At 31.6% G+C, this 20,417-nt stretch overlaps 1 protein-coding gene across 1 annotated transcript in view; it reads right to left on the bottom strand.

Moving 5' to 3' along the window:
* LOC145292983 (lysosomal alpha-mannosidase-like) overlaps window positions 1-20,417 on the bottom strand; it is an 87,100-nt gene that overhangs the window by 29,491 nt on the left and 37,192 nt on the right. The window contains exons 8-15 of the mRNA XM_080139225.1: window positions 18,817-18,933; window positions 15,471-15,674; window positions 12,694-12,754; window positions 10,483-10,522; window positions 7,369-7,438; window positions 4,830-4,949; window positions 3,812-3,928; window positions 604-733 (exon numbers count right to left, since the gene is read on the bottom strand). Coding sequence (XP_079995351.1) covers window positions 604-733; window positions 3,812-3,928; window positions 4,830-4,949; window positions 7,369-7,438; window positions 10,483-10,522; window positions 12,694-12,754; window positions 15,471-15,674; window positions 18,817-18,933 — 859 coding nt within the window. The remainder of the gene's footprint in view (window positions 1-603; window positions 734-3,811; window positions 3,929-4,829; window positions 4,950-7,368; window positions 7,439-10,482; window positions 10,523-12,693; window positions 12,755-15,470; window positions 15,675-18,816; window positions 18,934-20,417) is intronic.

Genomic DNA, 20,417 nt, shown 5'->3' with positions numbered 1-20,417 from the left:
GAACTTTATGTAAAATATCACACTTATGTTTGGAATAGAATTTTTTATTGTCGAATGAGCAGATTGAAAAGATATATCTTATATATAGGCGCTATTTATTTGCTTTTACATACAAGGTTAGTTTTTAATATGGGAAAACTCCAACAAAAGGGGCACTCTAGACTGGGATAAAAAAAATATTGCATGAGTTTAAGAGGATCCTTCCCTCATCGATTAAGGACAGAACATATACTACACTCTATTCTATTTAAGAAATAGATGTGACTGACAGGTACTACCGTTCCCCTGGGTCAGAGTGGACCTAGGAGTAATTGTAACTAAGGATGACTCCACACTCTCTAAAATGGGGTCCTCACTACGATATGCAGTTTTGTGGCCCTTTTACTTGGCTCTCCATGGTTGGTTTTTAATGTGAGGAAAATCCAACTAAAAAGGGTGGGGCAGTTTGGATTGAGACAAAAATTAAAACTGCTCCCAGTCCAGAAGGGTCCTCTCCTTCACTGACCAAGAACAGGAAAGATGAAGTGTATAGTATCAAAGCAGATACTACACTTTTTTCCAACCACAAGATATTTTGAGTATAGTGATTTGTGTTTTACTTACTTTTGTCCGTTTTTACAAAGAACGTTGAAAAACCAAGAGCAGGAATTTTATATTCAAAGATGAGTTCATACTTTGCAATGGATCCTTCGCGTTCTGGAATTCTTTTGGTAGCAGCATCAAGAGAAACAATCTAGGAAAATGAAAAGGAAAAAATATTCACGATTACCAAGAGCATCAGTATATTGAGATAAATATGCAGATAAACAAAAAATATGATTTATAATTACTTATTTTTTATAAAATAGGTTTATAAAAAAAAAATATGTTTATAAAACAAGGCGATTACTCCTAAAAACACCACTGATGCAACCATCAATAAAATTCACAGTCCTTTGTCCAAACCAACCATATTTGCTGGGATAACAAATAGATACTGCCAATAATCTTGCTGGGATAACAAATAGATACAGTCAATAATCTTTCTGGGATAACAAATAGATACAGTCAATAATCTTTCTGGGATAACAAATAGATACAACCAATAACCTTTTTGGGATAACAAATAGATACAGTCAGTAATCTTGCTGGAATAACATAGATACTGTCAATAATCTTTCTGGGATGACAAATAGATACAGTCAATAATCTTGCTAGGATAACAAATAGATACACCAACGAGAAAACTTTATGCAAACCAGATTATCTAGAAACACAATCTTTGTTAACACTGCACAAAAGTTAAATTCAGTCAACAACAAGTGGTAGATGACAGTGGTTATGAGGTTAATGACACAGACTGACAACTTGAATGTACCAAGTTCAAATCCAGTTTGTTTCACAGAAACACTTTCACTTAGGGATGTTGGTAACTTTTCATACAGTACCAAATGTTTTTCTAGAAAGAAAGAATTCAATCTGGAAAGAGATCAAGGAAAGGTATACCAACAATAATTATTTCATTCAATTGAATGAATAATGCTAACAATAGCATCAACAACCACCACTCAAACAAGTAAATTTTTTGTACTTTTTTTATCTGTCACATACAAGTTGAATTTGTGTTTAATCTGCATGGTGACATTTATGCTATATTCTTATTTTAGTCACATTATTGTGCAGTTTTTTTGTATAAGATAGTATCAAGCATTATTGATGCAGTCAAGGCATGAATTCAGTGTTAGTATATGATTGATATACCAAGGGATTTTGTTTTTGTTAGTGTTTAACAACCTTTTAACCATTGTCAGGCCACCCAGAGAAAATCAGATTTATTTTTCAATGTTTCTTATTTGCGAGGGTGTTTTCTATACTATAAAATTTGACTATTCATACTGTGCAAGTGATTTTATTTTATTTTTAATATGATTTTTTTTTTTGTTTCTTTTAGATTGTGTAAGGTATTATGTGAGATATTCTTTGAAGTTTTTCAAATCATTTGCTTGGAAACAAGATAATTAACATTTCTATGTAGATTAATTAGTATTCAATTCTTGTCAGATGTTATATTGTTAATACTGTTTCTAATTAAATATCTTTATAATAAAAATATTTTTTCAAATATTTTTATATTTGTTACATTATAACATTCAACCTGATCAGTACTAAAATGGGTGACCATTTGGGAATTCCAGGTGCTGTAGTGCTCTCCGCTTATCTCAACATTATTTCTAGTCGTCTAACACTTCTCCTTGCCACTGGATTCAAGCAGTGCTGATTCAGGAGAAGTGTGATCAGGGATTGTGAAACCTTTGCCTCACAATTACACGTGCAGTTACCCTTACAGAGGGTATCCATTGTTTTTCAGGAGTAAATGGAGGCATCAATCGAATATTTGCTGCATATGTGTGCATAATTTTTGCATTTTATTCACATTTTATTGATTGCGATGGTTACACTGAGGTTCATCTTCTCCAAACAGATGAATGTGGGTCAGTCTTGTGTAAGCAATTAGAATGTGTTAATATGGTGTTTTCCTCTTGATCAATTATCATGTTTATGTTCCAGTTTTGGGTAAATATTCATACAATTTGTTATGAGGAAAGGTGTTCCATATTGCTTACCATTTTTATAATGGAAAGTTCATTAGACTTATACCAAGTGTTATCAAAACAGCCGAGCATTTCATTCTTGTCATTTCTACCATTCATTCAATGTTACTGGTGTTACTTTTGAGTTTGGTCAGTGAATCTTTATTTTTAAAAGAATAAATGATATGCTGCCGTTGGCTTAAAATTATCCAAGTTATCTACCTTGGATGTATATCAGAGTTATCTCCCTTCAATTAGTCTAGCTAATATCTGAAAAATAAACAAATTTATTTCATGCATGTGCGAAATTTAGAACAAGGTTATTCCTCTTTCTGGCTGGTTTTGCAAAACTGTTAGACATTCTCCAACTGATTGTCATCTTTACATTGTTTTTATAATCACTGACAGTGTATCTATCAAGCCTTTCTTGATAGCAGTTGCATAGACTCCCAACAGTTTAATACAAATGTAAGTAATGTTTACCTCTACATTATTATGCATGAGAATAAATGTACATAGGCATGTAGATTCAACTGTTTTTTTTTTTTACTATTGTCTTTTTTTCCTACACACTCGTGAATTATCCATGATGACACACAAAGATGGCAGCCTTGTGTTCAGGAAAGATATACCTGAACACATGGTTACTATTTTTAGCAACCACGTGTTCGGGTATATCGTAAAATCTAATATTCATAAGTTTTATATTGCAATCAATATTAATCCCATATGAAAAAAATATTGTATAAATAATATTGAATATTGAGTGCTTACTTTTACTGATATACAAGCAAAATATGGCCGTTCAAAATAAAATAGCAGGAATACTTCAGTTAAAATATTAGTGAAAAATTACGGAAAATTATTAAGTTGGATTTTAATAATAAATAAAATTAAGTTACTATTTAGACTCCACTAATACCAAAGGGCATTTGCATCAAGCCAGCATGGCGTAGATGATTATCTCCCTTTCTCATATAAACATGCCACGTGGTCTTATTTCAGAAAGTGGTTAAGCAGTGTTCATGAAGTTCAAATAGTAAACAAATTTATTTTTATTAATTATATTTATATTTATTTATCATACTTGCTTATTTTTTATTTGTTTTCTAATATTTTCAACTGATAAGTAAATATATCTATAAATTTTCTGGTTATTTCTTTTTGAACTGTCATATCTTTCCATGTATCTCAATTTAAATACACACCCAATATTGAAACGAAGAATGAATACAACTCACCTGAATGGGAATTGGCTTCAAGTTTGGTCCATAAACAACAAATTTATTAGAAGAAACAGGAAGACGAATGTAATCGGCAACATCCTGGCCGAGAGGGTTATACAAAGTCAAAGTGAACTAAAAACAAAAGAAAAAAAAATAACATTTATATTTCATTCATTTTGTTTGTAATATATTTTTGTGTGCAGATTTTGAAAATAGTAGCATTTTAATATAATCCAGTAAATAAAATTTTAAGAAATTGTTTATATCTTGTTCATTTTCATCCGTACAATTTCAAAATAATTTTCTTCTTGTAGGAGATTATTTTGCACTTTTAATTGCTTACATATTTAAAAAGGGAGTAAGAAAATAGCTTTAAAATATGTTCAGATCAAAAAAAAAAAAAAAAAAGAGGATAAATAAATAAAAAATAAAAATATTAATTTTTGCACATGTTCTACTTGTCACTTTTATGAAAATCAACCAATTTGGAATTGCTTTCAAAATTGAACCGTTTGATATTTTGACTTTTGTTTTTTGGGGTTTTTTTTGTGTACTGCAGGTCCTGAATTTAAGAAAATACATCAAAGTTTTTAAAACATTAAATTCCCAGTTTGTGTACAAACTTCAGATGTAGCTTGCGTGAAACCTTTTTTTTTAAATTTATTTTTTTATTACTGAGTCACCCCTTTTCAAGGGTCAGAACAAATCAAAAATAAGTGTCCTAGAGATAAAATGATTGTCATCTGAAAGATGAACACAATTGGAGTATTAACATTGATCAATGGTATAAACTAAGATTGATTGATTTTCAAAAATTATTTTTATTTATTTATTTTTTTGCTTTGTGTTCTTCAGGTTTTTAATAAAAAAAAAAAATACATACTGCATAGATTAAATAAAAGCTTCCAAAAAAGTAATAAATTTCCACTCTTGGCACGGTGTGCTTTGATATCACGAGAAATTAAATGCTTTAAACATTATAATCTGATAATATAAGTTTATGTGGATTGCAAAGAAAATGCGAGATAATCACCTGTTTCATAGTTTCAGTTGCTTGGCAATAACTGATATTGAGAAGATTACAAAAAATTTGATCAGGAAACGCAGCTTTTGTTTTGGGTATCATTTTTTTATATGCAGCATTCAAAATTGACTGAAAGAACAAAAAAAAAAAAACAATAAAAATAACAAGCATTTTGAAATAACAAGATTTATTTACAGAATAAAGCACAAGAATTGCTTATTTACATGTGTTAGAAAAAAATGACTGCATATTATAGGAAACATGATAAATATAGGAAATATGATAAATAATATCTCCAAGAAGAGGCACTCTGGATTGGAACAAAAACAAAAATTGCTTTAGTCTAGAAAGATTTCTTCTTCATCAACAGACGACAGAAAAGATGAAGTATAGTATCAGAACAGATAATATACCTTAATCCTAGCAAAAAAATTCAAGACATTGTTCCCAAGAGTTATTTATATTTAGAGATATCAAAACAACATATCATAATATTAAAGATATCAAAACAACATATCATAATATTAAAGATATCAAAACAACATATCATAATATTAAAGATATCAAAACAACATATCATAATATTAAAGATATCAAAACAACATATCATAATATTAAAGATATCAAAACAACATATCATAATATTAAAGATATCAAAACAACATATCATAATGTTAAAGATATCAAAACAACATATCATAATATTAAAGATATCAAAACAACATATCATAATGTTAAAGATTATTTTGCTTGAAAATATGGTTAACCAGCAGGTTGTCCAGCATTGCCCGGTCGTAAAATATGCATAAATATTATATTTAAATTCATACAGAAACTAAGACATGTGCATGCAAGTATTATTTTTTTTCTAAACAGCTCATTTCTTATAAGTAAAAAAAAAATACTTGAGCTGAGATCAAAACCAAAACCTAAAGACAGTGAGTCAAGTACAATCACCATTAGGTCAACTTGACATGACCTTTAAAAACTGTTTTCAAACCTACTTATTCTTAACATACGAAATCTGTCAAGTGAACCATTCATATATGCGCATTCGTGAAACCCTACATACCAAATTTCAAGTCTGTTGATCAAAAATTCGTTGAGCATATAGGTTGAGAAGTGTCCTCACACATATTCTCACTATTATCTCCCTTAATAATGTGGCACAATGACATAGCCCTTTTTGAGGGAGCTGGGAGCTTCTACATTAATAAACCTTGTGCCTAACTTGGTCTGTATTTGTGAGGTGCAGATGTGTTAAGCAGGTGTTTGTGAATTTGAAAATGTTCTGCTATGTCTCAAGCCAAGAATGACAGTTTTTTATAATATTGAACCAAGGCAAAACCATATAAGACCTTAGAATTTGAAAGGTCAAACCCGAAAGAACTCATGGATACAAAAACAAAATAATGTTTAAACGTCATGTATTAATGTCCCTCTCCTTCTCTCTCTCTCTCTTTCTCTTTCTCTATTTCTCTCTTTCACTCCCCTTTTCTCTCTTTCTTCATTGAAAGAGAGAATTAAATATAATTTCATTGTTTTAAACAGTTGGCGCTTGCATTCTGGAGTCGGCGGACGCAACATACCATGCATCTGGTTTCAACTGGTCTTTATAAAAATATGCTCCTCATTGTTAAATCTTAAATAAATTATATATATTTTTATAACAATGCATTTGTTCACTATTTTTGTATAAGCGTTAAATTTCAGCATGCCATTAATGCCGACAATGGGAAGATGCTTGTAATGACACAATGAAGACAAGAAGCGACCCATGCCAGCCAGTTCTAGGCGACGACATCTCGACCCATTTTTGTTGATGTTTCCAACATGTGTCTATCGTTTGGATATGTTTGGATATCGTTTAATTCCTCTGGGGGGCTGGTTGCGTTCCCAGGACGTTACTCAACCAAGTAACTCTCCCCGGGGAACCGATAGAATCATATTGGTGCCATGACCAGGATTTATACATATATGTAATGGAACAGGCAATGTATACTATAGAGATTATGTTTCTTAGGGTATTTCATTTAAAACCAATAATCTCATTTCAACGGTTAACAAATTTTACAAATCAACACATATAATAAAATTATATTGCAAGACTTAAAATTTTTGGACCTAAGATAGCATTTAAGTTGACAAATTAAACTTTGATTTTCACTAGCCAATTTTCATTTGTTATTACTGTACCATGTTATTGGCAATATGATAACATAGTTAGCTACAGCTTATTTAAAAAATTTATGTAGTCACACCTGAACAACTAGTAATATGGGAGCATTTTTTTTTTAGTTATGACTGAAAACTCGAAATCACCAAGGGGAATAATTAATTTTCTAATTAGAAAAATAGAATTTTTATGAAGTTTAATTGAATTAGTTACAGTATTTTTAATCATTATACTGAATAAAATTGTTTAAAATCATAATTTATCATCCTTTAAAAAAAAATGTTTCTACATCAAAAAACTTGATAAAAATAAACACCCGAGTAAATTTGGAAACGGATAAAATAATTAAGATAAGAAAAAAATCTACTTTACCTGACAAGCATCTGTGCCAGCACTTAATCGCAAAGCATAATCTTTAGCCACCAGCTGCTTTTCGGTGCCACTAAAAAGAGAAATAATAGACAAATACAGCACACAGGCAATATTTATTCACAATTTTCAACTTCTGCCGGATGCGAACTCAGGTGTGGAGAAGGTGTATTTGGATAGTGAGGTTATTGAAAAGTTTTATCTTGGTGATACCATTGGAGCACAGGGAAGAGCAGGTTCCAATATGTCTTGCATATTTGTTTGAAGTAGCTGAGTGGTCTTGGCTATACATTCAAATATTAGGTTAGTGTAAAAACAATATCGTTTTTTCACATATGTTATTTTTATATATGATTTCTGAATTAATTCATTGATATATATATAGCCATGTTATATATCATTTTGAAGCGCATTTTACGCTCTATCAAATCGTGTTATTCGTTATCGTTCTCAATCTCTTCATTCGTTTTTGCAGGCTTTTTAACAGCATGTACAAAATTCAAATCTGCACGATTTTCTTGTTCCAGTTCAAACTAGGCCGAAAAGCTGCCAAGACAGCTCATGATATCAATGATGCATTTGGCTCAGGAACCATTAACAAAGTGTGGCACAACAGCGGTTCAAGAAATTTTGCAATGGTAACAAGAGCCTCGGTCGCGGCTAGTCAACTGTGGTTGATAACAAACATTTGAAAGCTTTAATTGAAGCCGAGCCTTGCAAAACCATGCGATAAATTGCTGTTGAACTCGAGGTCGACGACTCAAGAGTCGTTCATCATTTAAAGAAAATAGGGAGGTCAAAAAGTTGGATAAATGAGTGCTGCATGAATTGAATGATAATCAAAAAAATCGTCATTTTGAGGTGTCTTCTACACTCCTTCTGCACAACAAAAACGAACCATTTCTCAAGCGGATTGTGACGTGTGATAAGAAGTGAGTCCTCTATGACAACCGGTGACGTTCGCCACAGTGGTCTGATGCCGGAGAAGCTCCACAACACTTTCTGAAGTCCAAATTACACCAAAAAAGGTTACAGTGATTGTTTGGGGATCGGTAGCCAGTCCCATCCATCACATAGAATCTGGGCGAAATGATTACAGCAGAGAAATTACTGCTGAAAAATTAATAAAATGCACCAGAACCTCCAACTTATGTGCCCGAGATTGGTCAATATGAAGGAACAAATTCTCCTCTATGACAATGCTTGCCTGTGTGTTGCTGAACTGACCCTGCAAAAGCTGAACAAATTGAGCTATGAGACACTGCCTTATCCACCATATTCACCAGATCTCTCACCTACTGATTATCACTTTTTCAAGCATCTTGACAACTTCCTGCGCAAAAAATGCTTCAAAAGTCGAGATGATGCCAAATTGGCCTTCAATGACTTCATCGCTTCCAAAACTTTGGATTTCTATGCTAATGGGATAAAAAAACTTGTTTCTTGTTGGCAAAAATGTGTCGATTCTAATGGTTCTTATTTTGATTAATAAAGTTTATTATATATATATATATATATATATATATATATATATATATATATATATATATACACTAGCAAAAGTACCCGTCGTTGACTGGGTTCAAAAACAGCCTACAGAAAATGGACTCTGATTTATGAAAGTAGGATAGGTTATGAAAAGGAAGGGTTGTAAAGAGATAGCTTCGAATTTGGGGCTATCAAAACCAAAACCAAAGCAAAATATGATGAAAGTAAAAATAAAGTAGATAAACCCCATAATTTATTATACCATACCTGTTCACACTGAAACACTTATCACAATATTCTGTGGATCTATATTAAAAAACCTTGTTAAACTTTGTGACATATTTCCATTCTATGGAGGTCAGGTGCGAACGAACACCCTATAATTTTATTATACCATATTTCTTCAAACTGAAACATAATTATCAAAGTATACTTATGCAGATAGATATGAAAAGTTTTATAAAAGTTTGTGCCTATTTCCATTCTATGGAGGCTAGGCATGAACGCAGACCCTACAATTTTATTATATTATCTCTATTTAAGTTAAAACATACTTATCAAAGTATTCTTATGTACATCTATATCAAAATAAACGCTGTTTTTTTAATTTTTTAATTTTTTATTTCCATACTTTGTGGATCAGGCGTGAACGCAGACCCCACAATATTAATGAACCACCGTTCTGCCAGATCAAACATACCCATTCCTGTGTCTCGATACATCTTTTATCATTATATGTAACCAGTTTTTTAAAATAGTCAACAATATAGGAGCCTATTTGTGCCCAGACACACATACACACACACACACACACACACACACATATATACACACACAGACATTCAGCTTTATATTATATATATATATATATATATATATATATATATATATATATATATATACGTTTTATTTTTTGGTACCGTATCTTTCTGTTAAGTTACATTATTGTTTCGGCTACACGGCCGTTTTTTTGGCCGTCTGTAGCGTCCTCAGACTTTTACAGATAAGGTTTTTCTGTAAAAGTCTGAGGACGCTACAGACGGCCAAAAAAACGGCCGTGTAGCCGAAACAATAATGTAACTTAACAGAAAGATACGGTACCAAAAAATAAAACGCATATTTGCTCTACAACAGTATTGAGCACTTTCTTCAGTTTTTATTAATTACCATCTCCACTATATATATATATATATATATATATATATAAAGTGTTTTCATGTAATTGTCCACTGTCTGAACTAAGAATTGTTCCATTGAAGAACTTTTTAAAATTTTATTCACTTCAAACAAGACATTACCACCGAGATATAAAGGTCTACTATGATTAGGAGTTAGATTTATAGGGGGCATTCTAAGTGGGGATTTGCACAGGAAGAGGTTTTTTCACATTATATTTAAATTTTTACATGTTTGTACAGGAAAAGTGGTACAAATGGACTTTAAAGGAAGAGATAAAGACCTGGCCAGAGATAGGTTAGTTTGGAAGTGAATTTCCAAAATCTGTCCGATGTATACCGGCATGTAATACAAAGGTTAATTCAGATATAATGGCAAGATAAAATTAAAATAATTTTATAGAATTAAATAAAATTCATCAAATGTATAAAAAAAAAAGTGTTATGTACTTACGAAACAGCATCATGATGTTGAGCCGTACTAAGTGCATCCCCTTAAAAATAAAAAAAATAAAAAAATACATTTTATAAACCCAGATAGGATCAAGATCAAAACAACAAACACAGCGATCAGGGAATTTTGGGCTTATGCCTTTGTTCTACATGAAAAAACAAATATAATGCTCATTATGTTTGCTAATAACAATGATATACATCTTTTTTTTTACAAGGTGGTCACCACTTATCAAGGCTCGGAAGCATCTCAGGGATAAGGGTTATTGTGTGTACAGTACATTAGTCTGAGGATTTAATAAAAGTATCTACTTAAGGGGGCGGTTCATCAGGAATTTGTTTACGTTGGACTTGAAGACATCCAGGTTGTAGTCAGGTGGGAAGCAGGCAGACAGAACAGAGTTCCACAGGCGTGCACTTCTAAGAAAGAAGCTTTGTTCATGGAATCTACATTTTGATTAAGGCACAGATAAAGAGTAGGGAAAATTTTTGACAGTGGTTTCAGCTAGACGGGTGTTTTTCATAAAAGATTGGCGAGGGGGGACCAGAGATTGGAGCTCAGACGAGCACCTGCCATGGAAATAATGATAAAACAAAGATAGGCTCGCAACGTCTCTTCTGTGGGAGAGAGGTTGCAGGGAAGAGAAAAGGGCATCCCCACTAAGCCACAAAGTCTATTTTCTACTCTGTCAAGGCAGGATAGGCTGTTTTTAGCAGCTCCTGCCCAGATATGGCAGCAGTATTCCATCCTTGGGCGTACTTGGCTTTTATATAGATAGAGAATTGCATCAGCAGTGAGATATCTTCTGGAGAGGTAGAAGGATCCCACCATCTTTCCAGCGACCTTGGCAACAGACTTGATGTACGTGTTCCATTTCAGATCAGGAGTAAAGGTCAAGCCCAGGATCTTGTCAAAACATGGGGCTTCTCCTAGACGAGAGCCATCCATTTCAATTGATGCCAGATAGGTATCAGAGCGTTGATGATGTAAGGATAGGAGTTTGGTTTTAGATCCATTAAAGGTAACCAGCCACGTCTTCCCCCACTGAACCACGCGCTCGAGATCAGAGGAGAGAGAATCAGAGAGAACTTTGTCATTTACAGCCTTTGATGTGTTGCCGTAGATGGTCGTGTCATCAGCATAGATGTCAACGAATGATTTAAGTATGTGTTTAGGGAGATCATTGATGTAGATCAGGAAGAGAGTTGGGCCCAGGATGGACCCCTGGGGTCTCCAGCATTAATACTGCAGGCTTCTGATTTTTGTCCATCGACCACTACTCTTATGAGCCTATCAGAGAGAAATGATTTACCGTAGCTGGAAATCTTGTGAAGTAGGCCTTTATGCCATACCTTGTCGAAGGCCTTTGATATGTCAAGAGCAATTGCCCTAGAAAGGAAGCCTTTGTCAAGAGATTCACTAATCCTATGAGATATAACCATTAGCACATCTGCGGTAGATCTTGCAGAACAGAAACCATATTGCGTGTCACTAAGAAGGTTATTTCTGCTGAGGTGGCTGACTATTTCTCTATTTAATATGGATTCCAGCAACTTACTCATGACACACAGGAGACTTATTGGCCTGTACTGAGAGGGAGATGACTTATCACCTGAATTCTTAAATACAGGGCATACTGATGAGGTTTTCCAGGGTGTTGGAAAGCACTTCTCCTTAAGGCAACACTTAAACAGTTTCGTAAATATGGGAGCTTTTTTAACACTATAATTGGGATGTCGTCAGGGCCAGTTGCTTTACTGGAATCAAGGTTCTTGATTAGCTTAGCGACCTTATGCACAGATATTTGTATGTTACCTAGCGTGTTCTCTGTTATAGGAGGAAATATGGGGAGTTGATGGCCTTTGTCGCATAGGGTAGAATTAGCTGCAAAGTTCTTGGCAAATAGTTTGGCCTTGTCTGATGCTGACAAAATGACCTCAGGTCCATTGATAATGGTTGGGATAGAATGTACACTTCTGTTCAGGATCCTATTTGTTATTTGCCAAAACTGGTGGGAATCAAGCCGCTGATCAGCTACTTTGGATTTAACGGACTGAGCATATAGCTCTCTTGCATTTTTTATTACTCTTTTACAGTGGTTGCTGGCGTTCCTGAAAGCAGCTGTAGTCTCAGTGCATCTATTACGTTGGTAGCTTACATATACTAAAAAAAAAAAAACTAATATTTACAATGAAAAAAAGTTTTACTTACACATTTTGAAAATCTGGATGTGGTTTTGTAGATCCCCGAAAACATCTAAATGTCGACACGTCTGCGGAAAACAAAAAAACAAAAAACAAAAAAAATCATGAGTTTATTGAAGTACAATAAGTACTTATTTCACTCGCAGCCTTTAACATTTCAACATTTTAGTAACAACACCTGAAAGTTGTCCAGCCTAATCCTTTTTTTCATGTTCACATCTTTTTTTTTTACCATTTATTTCTCAATTCTTATAACCGGGTCAGATACTGCTTCTGCAATTTTTTAGATTTTCAGTTCCATGGGAAACTCAGTATTCAACAATTTCTCAGAGTAGCACTTCCAAGCATTCTTCATTTATTGGTAACACTCCATTGTCATTTCTAATGCACTTCAGCAATATTCATATTTGTCTTTGCTATCTGTTTGACTATCCTGAATAGCTCATTTCTTTAATCATCCCTTCGTAGTATATCTGGAAACCTGGCTTGTTCAGCTTTCTCTCTGGCTTTCTATATGTTGTTCATCTTGCTGTCCTCTTTGCCACCAAATAGATTTCCTTATTCATCAAACACATGCACATGCAGCAGACAAACGAACAATCTGGTATTTCTCCATATTAATTTCAATATAAAATCAAATTACTCCATAATGCATTTTAGTTCATTCATGCACAAATATTTTATTCTTTTGTTAAATTGTAAATTACAACCCCCCCCCCCCCCCGCCGATACTGACATGGTCAAGCAAACAAGTCATTGGATGCTCTCCCAATAAATTTTCACAAATATTTTTTATGTTACGGATAAAGGTTTAGCATTTTTGGTGAAAATAAAGTTATGGAGGACAGGGGTGGGCATAACTCTTTGCTTCTCAGTTTTCCCAAGCTGAATCTAGTAAATTTGGAAAGAAATGTTTTTATGCTTCAAATGTCTTCAAATGGGCAAAATCCTTTTAAAACGTACTGAGGTTATGTGAGAAAATAAAGCTGTGTACGCATTACAAATGTTTCTTTTCTGTTTTTTATATCATACATTAGTACATTAGGGGTCATTTCGAGTTAAAAGATTATTTATTGTACTCATCTGAACTAGAGAAAATCATGATTAAAATGTGTATGTCTCGTGTAAAAAGCTAATGAAGAATATGAAATATGGCCGCCGTTCTGTAGACCGACAGGTGATCAAAAAGTCAGATAGCGCGTACCGGAAAACGAAGTGAGACCAAATTGAAAACTCGGAAATTTAAAAATGAAAAAACTTTAATAGTTAATATTTTTAAAATAAATAATTTAAACAATTTTTTATTTTTTTACAAATGTGAAATGCAAAATAATAAAAAAAAAAATTATTTTTACTTATGTAGAATAAATAAAACAAAATAATTTTCAGCAAAGTTTTTAAGTAAAATTTTTTTTAATTTAAAATTGAAAAATAATTTAGACCACTTTTAATGTTAATATTAGCAACCGAAACCGAAATTGTTTTTCACGTTTTCTTTGTTATTGTTGTTGTTGCATTTATTTTACATAAGTATAAAATAAAATTTGTTTAAATTGTTTCTTTTAGAATTTCTGAGTTGTCAATTTGGTCTCATTTCGTTTTCCGGTATGCTCGATCTGACTTTTTGATCACTTGTCGGTCTACTGAACATCTACTGAGCGGCGGCCATATTTCATATTCTTCATTAGCTATTTACACGAGACATCCATATTTTAATCATGATTTTCTCTAGTTCAGATGGGTATAGTAAATAAACTTTTAACTCAAAATAACTCCTAATGTACTAATGTATAACATAAGACATAGAAAAGAAACATTTGTAATTCGTACACAGCTTTATTTTCTCATATAACCTCAATACGTTTTGAAGGGATTTTACCCGTTTGAAGATATAAAGAATTTGAAGCATAAAAATATTTCTTTCCAAATTTACTTTGCTAAAGCTTGGGAAAACTGCGAAGCAAAGAGTTATATGTTTTGAAGACATTTTACCTTCAAATGTTTGTTCATGGTATTTGATTTGTTTGTTTTGTAGAGAAAAATTGCTGTTTGTTTTTCTTCTTTTATTGACTTTGCAGAACATGATTGAGTTTTATAAAGGGAAAGGAAAAAAACACAATAACATCAATGTTTGGTACATTTTAAGTCAGAAAGCCAGTAGCTTCAGACAGCCTGAACTGGTAACAGTATTGTCTGATTTGCATCCTTACACTCTAGAATTTGATTCATATGCAGGTATTGTATTAATAATGCAAATACACTGTGGCAGATTTTCTTTTTTTTTTTAGGGTTGAACTGAAATAAAAAAAAAAAATGATGATAACAGGTCAACTGGAGCAACTACCCCACATACTATGTAAGAATTTAATAATCATATCAAATTTATTGGCAAAAAAATAGCAAAGTGTAACACGTGATGTAAAAGGACAGTTGTATACGTCTGTATATTATCTGAATGTTTTGTCTAAGGCGATTTTTAATCCTGAATATGAAAGACATCGTCACTACCACTGGTAGGCTGTTTCAGGGAGCAGAATCACTGATGAACAATATTGCCATGTTTTAATGAGATGCAAAGTACTTGTGGTACATCTTTTGCTGGGTCCCACAGATACCACAAAACTGGCGCTGGGGTGAAAATTTTCTTGAAAGGTAGATATAAATTTCTGTTGATTATGTTTCACATTAGAATCAGGTCCCCTCACTTCCTCTGCTGTTCAACACAAGATCAGATAATGCAAAAAAAGAAAAAATGTAACAAAAACAGAAAAACTATTTACATACCTGAAAAAAGTTACTAGAAACCCGGACATACTGTTTTAGGCTTGGCCGGCTCGTGAAGTATCCGGTCCAAAAACTGTATTGATTGTCAGCATATGGGAAGAAGTCATCTTTTTTTGTAGACCATGTGATATTAGCTTTATTAACGCTGTACAGGTAACATGAAGGTGTTGAGTATAATAAGTTCACGTTGCTGCCATTGGCTTGCTAAAACAGAAAATTTTTTTTAATTCATTTATTCCACCAGTTTTTATCCAATCAAAAGAGTTCTGGCCGGATTTAGTATATAATCAATGAAATAGATTGAAATTCTTTTTATCATTAAGTAACTTTTGTGAAATTTTAAAGTATCAGACATTATTTTCTAAATTTCAGTTTCTTTGGAGTAGTTTAAAGGGGGGGGGTAGGAGGAGGTGGACTAATATTAGGACCGCTAAATTAATAAACCGATCATTATGAATTTTAAAATACAGGTTTGTCTCTTGTTTTTTTTAAATTTATTTATTCCACTCTAGTTTTTATTTTATTTTTTTTTTTATCTGATCAATAAAGTTCTGGCCAGATTTAGTATATAATCGATAAAATAATGAAAAAAAAAAAAAATTTTAATCCAAGCAATTCTTTTGAAATTCTAACAAAAAGTACGAAACATCAAAAAAATATTTTCTAAATTTTAATTTTTTTGGAGTAGTTTAAAGAGGGTGGGTGGGTAGGTGAATTAATAAGAGCACTGATAAACTAATAAACCGATCATTATGAATTTTAAAACATAACTTCTTGTCAAAAAGGGTGAAAGCTATTTATGAAAATTTCACTAAGTTCAGAAAACAGTAAGAGTTACAATTATTTTTTTTTATTTATTCATTCCACTCTAGTTTTTAACCAACCCTATTGTTTTTTTTTATTAAATATTTCCTTCAAAATGATATGTATCATCAGAAAGTAAAAAAAACACATCTAAATACAAAGAGAAATGTTCAGTAATAAACCAACTCTTAGTGTGATATAATATATATATATATATATATATATATATATATATATATATATATATATATATATATATATATATACTCATCCACATATAGTACTGTTTTGCTGTTTCACAGCTCATCAGTCCAGCTAGACAAGCAACTACCTCAAGCCAGGATCGAAACCCGATCACCCAAACGACAGTCAGAGCTTCATATAAGAAACTCTACAAAACTCGTTTCTTATCGTTGAGCACTTTACAGTTGAAATAAAGTTGATCAATTTAGCTCGCATGCGTAGATCATCATATAATGATTAGATCACTGTGACTGACATTAAAAACATTTAAAAAATAAATGTTTAAATTTCAACAATATTTCTTGCGGTTAACGGTGGCCGAATGGATTTGGTCCTTGCTAATGGAGTCAGAGATGGCTTCGTTGCCTGGTTCAGATCCATCAACCGATGTTAATCGTGACACCCTGCACTGATGATTCCCAAAAGGATGAAACACTAGTGTCTGTAGGTATTTAATAATTATTATAGTTAATGATTATATATATATATATATATATATATATGCATGTATGTATATATATATATATATATATATATATATATATATATATATATATGTATGTATATATATATATATATATATATATATATATGTATGTATATATATATATATATATATATATGTATGTATATATATATATGTATGTATGTATATATATATATATATATATATATGTATGTATGTATATATATATATATATATATATATGTATGTATGTATATATATATATATATGTATATATATATATATATATATATATATATATATATATATATATATATATATATATATATATATATATTAGCTGTCCCTAGCGGGCATAGGCTGGGAATTAAATTAATTTAGTTTTAATGATACACAAGAAATAACAAATGTATAATCAGAAAAAATAAAATTTCACAAAGTAATTAAAATGGCCGACATGTTTTTTCAAGAAACAGAAAATTATTTGAAGTAAATTATCTTTTATAAATAATTTTTTGCAAGCAGGTTTTTATATTTTACAAAGTTAATCTGTAAAATAGACAATTTGTTTTACAAGAAAGTGAAATCAATAAATCAGTAGGATAAAATAAAATTTTAAAAATCATTTTAAAAATTTAATTATAAAATTAGACCCACCTGAATGCATTTCATTTTTTTTATAAACAAAGCAGCAATTAAAAAAACGCACACACAAAACAAAAAAGAAACTAACAAGAAAAAAATAGAATGAATATGTGACCCTACGAAATTTGAAAGTATTTAAACTACCAAATAGAAAGCTATTTCAATTGGCTTTAAAATTTTTATCACATCATTATGTAATAAAAAATTCAAAATTTTGGAAGCTTTTTATATCTGATAATTTTATAAATAGTGAATAAAAAAAACAGTAACTTATTAAAATTGTAATTTGATAACAATAGAGTCCAACTAATAATTTAATGACCATACGATGTTGTAATAATTAAATTTAACCTCCAAAATTCTATTTAAAAAAATAATTTGGTGAATAAACAAAACAAAATGGCGTAAAAAATAAATAAATAAATAAATAAATAAAAAGTGAAAGTACAAAAACTGACTGGCAACGCTATTTAGGTACAGCTAGTGTATATTATATAAAATTAGGTCTGTGCATATTATATAAAATTAGGTTTGTGCATATACATTTCTATAGACAGGATACACTCCTGAACTAATTAATCCATTATTCACTGCTAAACTAATAAACCGATCATTATGAATTTTAAAAGGCATAATGTGGGAGTAAAGTGATTTAAAGTTTATTTTTATACAATTAAAGTAAAAAAGGGGGTGGAAGCCTTTCATAGAAAATTTCGTTAAGTTCAATTTTTAAAAATATTTTCAGTAAGTATTTGACATTAATAAATATTTTCTATATCTCAGGTTTTTTTTAAGTTGTTTAAGGAGAGGGGGATAATATGACCTCCCATTTAAAAATTCAAATGTTTCAGATTTACACTGAATTTGATTAGATACCGATTACACTGAATTTGATTAGATACCGATTAGACAAGATTCACTAAATTTAAATTTCTTAAACTCAAGCATTAAATTAAAAAATTTTACTAGAACCAAAATCATGTAATAGATTTTAAACACAATTAAAATAAGACTTAGTATCACAATATTCTTAATCTTTCTAAGGGACATATAAAATAGTTTAAAACTGTCCTGTTCAGGGAATTAATTTTACCCGTCCTGAAATGGGTATTCCTTTGGTTTCCATATAAAATATATCAAATATCTACACAAATATTTTCAATATGGCATCAAAGTGTTGAAACTTACTTTTTTATTGATATGATATATCAATTTGTCCAAGTTCTTAAACCAGGTACCAGCATTGCTGTATTGGAAGTCAGAACCCATCGTCACCAAAAGGTGGTTTGTCTTCAATTTAACGGACTAAAAGAAGAAGAAGTTTTTATATGAATAAAGTGGAAAACTGAAATTGCAAAATCATCTGCTTAAAAGCATTCAACCATTTAAATTTCAGGAGTTTGATAAGGTTTACACAAATGGAAATACAAATTTCTACAACTTTCCCTGGTTGATTTAAGACTTAAACATTAAAAAAAGATTGATTCTCTGATGTAACCAAAAAATGATCTCATTTGTTTAACTCTAAAAACCTTCTAGTATATGGATATTTGAACATGGTACAATGAATAAAGGCATTGATTAGCAATCAGTTCTAAGTGACAGTCTTCTGGAGATTGAGGGTCCGACCATAACTACAACTAAAAATAAAAAAATAATTAACACTTCTACTGTATCATGGCTGACTGAATGAGAACAATCTACTTTTGTAGATTAATTCAAATGGTTTGGTTTGAAATTCCAAAGTCGGAAAAGGTGCACCTTAAGAAAATCTATACTTACATTGGCTGAAACGTTTTGAAAATCAAGATGAGAATAGTTATCCAGATAATCCAAATAATGAAAATTATCAATCTTCATCTCAAATTCCGAAACGTGACATCAATAATTTCATCCGTATAAATTGTATATGATACAAAAATTGATAAAACTTTGAATGTTTGTGCATGAATGATTTAGATGGTGGGGGGGGGAGGAGTAAGAGGAATGGTGAGAGAAATGGGATCATCAAATCCAAAGTGATGATTATTGATTGTAGTGTTGGAAAGCTCCCAAAAAGCGGAAAGTTCCCTTATTCAGTTTGTGGAAAGGGAGTCTGGTGCAATTCAATATTTTGTGGTACTTGTAAGAATTGGGTATACAAGTGCATTGAAATTACTGGTAGGTGGAGAGATGGGGAGCCAGTTTGTGTGCAAGAAGTGTAAAGCAATGGCGATCGATGAGAACTCAGATATGGCAAAATTATTGGAGGTTGTTGAGAAGTTTTATTAGCTTGGCGCACAGGGTGAAGACTCCTCCCTCAGTTGGCAATGCACTGGTTAATGCTGGCATAGATTCTCTGAATTTACTCTATTCTCCACTATTAACTCTTAAATCGCACTAGCACCTGTTTGTGCACCAATGATACCATGAGCCTCTATATACTCTCTCGACATTTGAGTTCTCATCAGTCTCCATTTACACTTCCTGCACATAAATTGGTTATCATCTCTCAACTCATCCTTAAAATTACACTGTCACTTGCAGTTCTTGTCCAAAATTCAACCTAACAAAAACACAGCAAAATCTTCATGATGTATGTATCCATCACAAAATTAAGATGTCATATTCCAAAAATCATGTAAATTGATCCAGTAGTTTTTAAGATCAAATTTTATGAGCAAGCAAAAAGGGACTGTTTCACGTCGCCATCTTGAAAAAAGGGGCAGATAACTCCACAATAATTAAAATTTGCAAAATCAGTCCTGTTATGATTTTCCGTTGATTATTTAAAAATTACTTGAAAACAA

Source organism: Euprymna scolopes, chromosome 14, assembly GCF_053919585.1.
Source record: "Euprymna scolopes isolate OS-2025 chromosome 14, ASM5391958v1, whole genome shotgun sequence".
In the NCBI taxonomy this organism is placed as follows: domain Eukaryota; kingdom Metazoa; phylum Mollusca; class Cephalopoda; order Sepiida; family Sepiolidae; genus Euprymna; species Euprymna scolopes.
Note: the sequence above shows the minus strand (reverse complement) of the source record. Positions and strands in the feature narration are given on the sequence as shown.